We start from the raw sequence: 6000 nt of genomic DNA, 5'->3' as shown, positions 1-6000 counted from the left end.
GGGCTAGCAGCAAATACGATGGCAGCTCTTATGACAAACTCCACAAGCTAGCACTCCAACCATTGACTGTAGAAATAAACCCAGACTCCGACAATAATAATGCGTTTACTAGCCGCTAACTAAGCCACAGAATCCAGCGTCCCTCCACTCCCCCTGAAGCTAGCGGATGTAGCGCTGCTAAACCACAGAACCCAAGTCCCTGTACTCCCCCTGAAGCTAGTGGATGTTAGCCCCTAACTAAGCCACAGAATCCAGCGTCCCTCTACTCCCCTGAGCTAGTGGATGTTAGCCGCTAACTAAGCCACAGAATCCAACGTCCCTGTACTCCCCCTGAAGCTAGTGGATGTTAGCCGCTAACTAAGCCACAGAATCCAGCGTCCCTCTACTCCCCCTGAAGCTAGTGGATGTTAGCCGCTAACTAAGCCACAGAATCCAACGTCCCTCTACTCCCCCTGAAGCTAGCAGATGTTAGCCGCTAGCTAAACCACAGAACCCAACGTCCCTCTACTCCCCCTGAAGCTAGCTGATGTCCGCGTCTCAGCTAAACCACAGAATCCAACATCCCTCTCTAATCACCCTGAAGCTAGCTGATGTTCGCCGTCTCAGGGCACATTGTTGATGCAGAAACAGCTGCTAGTTCCATTGTAAAAATCTGCCAACTCCGCAAAACTCCAGACTCCTCCGCGCATCTATAGTCAAACTGGGGTAACGCTCCTACGTGCAGTTAACAAGCGATCCCATAGATCAGGGGTTTTCAAAGTGTGAGGCGCGCCTCCCCGGGGGGGCGCTAGAGCACTTTAGGGGAGGCACGGTGCGAGGGAAAAAATAAACCGGAGAAGAAGCTATCTGCTTGCGGTAAAGAATGGACAAATTTTTAGTTAAAAAAAAGGCAGGGGAGACAAGCTCTGGCGTAAATAGAAAAAAGAGGAAGTATGACCACGACTACTTAAAGTTTGGATTTTCCTGGACTGCTCCCGATGATGCTCCAAGGCCGCAATGTGTAATCTGTAAGGAGGTTCTGGCTAATGATAGCATGAGACCCTGTAAGCTCCGGCGCCACATTGAAACAAAGCACCCAAGTTTAGTGACCAAGCCGCGGGAGTTTTTTGAGAGGAAGCTGAAGGAGCTGTGCACACAGAAAAAAACAATAGAGACGTTCAGTACTGTTAACGCTAAGGCAACCGAAGCATCTTATCGGGTGGCCTTACGCATTGCAAAGACGGGGAAACCCCACAACATCGGTGAAACTTTACTTCTTCCTGCTGCTAAGGACATGTGTTCAGTAATGATGGGAGAAGCTACTGCTGCCAACTGAATGTCATCCAGTTGTCTGACAACACCATCCAACGCCGAATCTCAGATATGGGCGCAGATGTGCGGCAACAGGTAGTGGACAGTGTTCGTGAAAGCCCCTCCTTCTCCCTTCAGCTGGACGAGTCGACGGATGTTGCCAATTGTGCTCAATTAATGGTGTACGTGCGTTTTGTTAAAGAGCTAAATGTGCATGAGGAGTTTTTGTTTTGTCACCCTCTGCCCTCGCGCACGACAGCAGACGAAATCTTCAAGGTTTTGAATGATTTCATGCGGGAAAATAATGTGGACTGGGGCCGCTGCTGTGGAATATGCACTGATGGGGCAAGGGCAATGACAGGCCGGCACAGTGGTCTGGTAAAAAAGGTGCAAGAGGTCGCCCCGGCTGCTATTTGGACGCACTGCATAATCCACCGCCAGGCCTTGGCAACTAAGAGGATGCCCCAAGAGCTGCACACTGTGCTGGACGAGGCAGTAAAAATTGTTAACCTTATAAAGTCGCGCGCCATGAATGCCCGTGTTTTCTCCATCCTCTGCAAGGAGATGGGTGCGCACTTTAAACAGCTGCTTCTGCACTCGGAGGTCCGGTGGCTTTCCCGAGGAAAGGTACTCACGCGCCTTTGTGATCTCCGTGAGGAAGTCCTTCTTTTCCTCGCTGAAATCAACTCTCCACTGGTAAAACACATGGAAGACATGAAGTGGGTTGCAAAGCTTGCCTATCTTTCGGATGTCTTCGAAAAGATAAACACACTGAACATCTGTCTGCAGGGCAAAGAGTGCAACGTCTTTTACGCACACGATCAACTCTGTGGATTTAGGAAAAAGTTGGAACTGTGGGGTGCGCGTGTGGAGCGGGGATCAGTGGAAATGTTTCCCACGTTAGAGGATGTTTTGGCCAGAGCGGAGCTGAAGGTGGAGTGTTTACAGCAGGTGGTCTGCGCGCATTTGGAGGGAATGCGCAAGCAGTTTGGAGAGTATTTTGGAGAGGAGACAATGGCAAACCAGTGGGTGAGAAACCCATTTTCCTTCCCCGTGACACTCAAAGATGGACTTTCAGCAGGAGAGGAAGAGGCTCTGGCTGAGCTGAGCTGTGACATGGACTTGAAACAGAGGATGAGTGACGTGTCACTTGCGCACTTTTGGCTGTCAGTAGGGACTGAATTTCCACAGCTCTCCACGAAGGCAGTGAACGTGCTCATCCCCTTCACTTCAACCTATCTTTGCGAATGTGGGTTTTCCGCACTCGCAAAGATAAAAGCAAATACCGGTCAAGGCTGCTGGTTGAAGATGATCTGCGGTTATAACCTCTCATCAGTGCAACCCCGCATTACCCAGATTTGCGCATCAAAAGCACAAGCACATTGTTCCCACTAAAACTAAGAGCTCCACGATTTTGCAACTGTTTAGGTTTTTGATTTATTTTTTTTAATTTCAAGGAAATGTGCAACATTTACAGATATGTTCCAAATATCTGATCAAAATGTTTTTGTTAAGATATGAAAACACTGTTGGTATGTTTGTTTGAGAAAACGGTTAAAAAATGAGTTTTGGGTTGCTCTTATTAGAAAAATGAAAAAAGTGCGTATTTGCCATACAAAGCCCCTGATAAAATAATTAAAATGGGAGGAAATGTTTTAAAATGTTCATGTGTTGAATTTCATTCAGATAAATTGTCATTTTAAAAGATGAGATGGTTCTAAAATAAAAGCAATTAGAAGGTGTTTTGGAGTGGCATTTGTTTGTGTGTGGGTTGATTATTGGGGAGGGGGGGCACAGCAGGCATTGTGCTCCTTGGAGGGGGGCTCACCCTTTCATACTTTGAAAACCCCTGCCATAGATTAATGCGTCCAATTACATTTTCCATTTATCTGCCTCTATTTTCGTAAACGAACAGGACCTTAACCATGTTTTTTCTATTTTCTCTAAATGGACACGATATATAAGCAGTCTATTTCCTAAAATGCATAATGTGCTTGAATACAATAAGGAGAGTGCATGACAGTAAGCTGCGCCCACACACACGGTCACTGTCACTCCCCCCGAGGCGATCCTGTACTTCAGTGGAGCCTGAAACTGATTGTCCTCCATGTGGTGGTAGTCAGACACTACAGGCCTGTCCCTCACAGGCTCAAATGCGTCCTACCATGCCAGTGACGTCATCGATATTGTCAGCGTTCTAATACTAACAAATGCAATTTTTGTGTTGCTTAAAAAAAAGCTATATTGATTTTTAAAATAATTTTTTTAGTGTAATTCATTTGTAATTACCATAACCAACAAGTTATCAAAAGTTAGTTTTTCAGTTCAGTTCATCTTTAAGATGTCATTGTAATCACATTCAGATTACCTCAAATAAAGACACTGATGATCATTGTGTTCATAAGTGCTTCTCTTTGGGGTTGTCTTGGTTGTGAGTTCATCATCAGACACTAACACATGCAGAGCAAGTACATTTCACCAGTTGTCCACCGCTGGCTAAATAAATAAAAGAATGGGAGTTTTGGAATAGATATTCAGCACTAACTGGTACTTTCTATGGCTGAATGAGCTCTATCTGGAGGAAAAAGGAGTTGCTCCAAAGAAAGTCATTGGACTCTAATTGACCACTCATAGACTGTTAATGGCATACATTGGGATGATGGTTGTCTATTCATGAAGCCATTCATTACTTACAATAGTCAGTTTTTTTGTTTCTTGTTATGTCTCGGCAAGAAGTATTATACTTTTGGGTTGTCTGTCCATCTCTACATCAGAATCAGAAATTCTTTATTGATCCCTGAAGGGAAACTCTGGAAAAGACTGCTCCTTCGAGCAGGGTTTGAACCAGTCTCAATGCCCAAATGTATTACAAGATTTGAAGTGAACAATGCATTGTCCAGTGATGGTGGTATAAGCCCTTGCTTCCTGCTTCTTACAGTGCAGACGCTTTGCTGCTTGCTCCTGCTTCTGCTTGCATATTTTTGCTGATATTTTTGCTGATAATCGTGCTTTTCCTCTGAGAAACTATGAGCAGCGGCTCTTGGACACTTCAAAAACACTGGACTATACATTTTTTGTAGACATAGTAGGCTATTGCCATATTTTAAAATTTTTCTGCGTGAGCGTGGCCTACCAATAGCTCAAGCCTGTCCTACAGTGATTGTAGCTAAAGCTAATTAGCAGCAAGATGCCTCCTTTCTCCGTAGAAGACTACTACAAACTCCTTCAGAAGATTGCACTTCTGGAAACCAAGGTTCACCTTCTAGAAGTGAACGTGGAAGTTAACGGATCTTGTGGAAATGACACCACTTTACCATGGACCCATAACATGGACAGAAGTATGCTAACACACGGCTAATTAGCACCAACAAGACTACAAAGAAACAGGAGGGTGGAACTGGTAATAAATCAACAAGTGGCGGTCCTCCCTGGAACTCGTCTGGTGCGAAGCCTAAGAGTAATCATTTTCCTGGGAAATGGGAGGACGACTAACGGGCCGGGCACAGCGCCCTGAGGTTTGTGATATGACCGCTGGCCTGCATTATCATCTGGGCAGAGCGCCTCTTCAACCCCTGTACCTAGTAGGACACAGCCGTGGACAGCTGCAAAAGGGAAAATAAGCAACAAAATGCCCCCCCAACAACCTTGTGTGCAACTGGATAACAGATTTGCTCCTCTGCTGCAAGACGCTGGACAGTCATCTGATGACCGGACTGCGTCTCATCACCACACAGCAGGGTAAGGACTGAGAGCAATTCAAAAAGTAAAAAGCTAACAACTGGGCCTCAAACCCTGATTGTGGGTGACTCTGCTGTAAAAGATTTAAAAACAGTAAAAACACCAAAATACTATGTTTTCCCAAAGACATGGTGTCTGACTTGACCCAAAAATCCCAGATATCGTGGCAGCACACCCAACTGTGAAGAACATTATTCTGCATATAGGGTCAAATGATGTTGTAAAGCAACAGTCTGAATTGCTGAAACTGGACTTTAGGGAACTGCTTGACACAGTCACCCCCCTAAGCGCAAATGTGTTTATCAGTGGTCCTATACCGTCAGTCAGAAGAGGAGATGAGAGATTCAGCCGACTGTTGGGACTAAACAATGGCTTTCAACTGAATGTACCGTCCACTCTCTGAAGTTCATTGACAATTTAAACATTTTCTGGGAGCGCAGACATCTTTTTAAAGCAGATAGACTTTCCCTTAACAAGCCAGGAGTAAAGCTGTTCACCTCTAATCTGCTTTACTTTCTGCGCCTACACATCTGCTCCCTCTGCCAAGGTCACAAAACAAAAGGAGACACAACAAAGTGCGGCAGTGATCCAGCACAGCCCCCGCCTGTGCAAAGATTTGACCATGGGAGACCAGAGAGCAGAGACACGAAACCTCCACTCCCCTCTTCACCCGTCCAGCACCCCTCAAACCTTCCCAACCCCGAACCTTCTGAGGATTCATCGCTGTCTCTACTGATGTCTCCACACACCCTTTCCCTTATTTCCCCCATCAATTATGCACCCCTTCCTACCCCCATGGCTCAACCCGGGCAAAAGTAAAACGCCAAGCACCACTACCAGGATGTCAGAAAACTCCTTCCCCCCAGACTGATAAGGACGCTTGTGTGCAAAATCTGGCAAGCACTATCTGATATGTGCCGGGCCTTGGCTGCAGGACTAGTGATACTAATGACTCTTTTCAAGACAAGCCCG

The 6000-nt window shown here is 45.9% G+C and overlaps 1 protein-coding gene across 1 annotated transcript; it reads left to right on the top strand.

Annotated features, from left to right (window-relative positions):
• Positions 1-1362: 1362 nt before the first annotated feature.
• On the top strand, positions 1363-2539 carry LOC116677813 (zinc finger BED domain-containing protein 5; the record flags this gene model as incomplete). The annotated part of the gene is made up of 1 exon (XM_032508064.1): positions 1363-2539. A coding segment is annotated over exon 1 (1177 nt), but the record flags the coding sequence as incomplete, so codon positions are not given.
• Between the last annotated feature and the right edge of the window lie 3461 nt (positions 2540-6000).

Source organism: Etheostoma spectabile, unplaced genomic scaffold, assembly GCF_008692095.1.
Source record: "Etheostoma spectabile isolate EspeVRDwgs_2016 unplaced genomic scaffold, UIUC_Espe_1.0 scaffold00005908, whole genome shotgun sequence".
Taxonomy (NCBI): domain Eukaryota; kingdom Metazoa; phylum Chordata; class Actinopteri; order Perciformes; family Percidae; genus Etheostoma; species Etheostoma spectabile.
The sequence above is the reverse complement of the archived record's forward strand: the minus strand, read 5'-3'. Positions and strand labels throughout refer to the sequence as shown.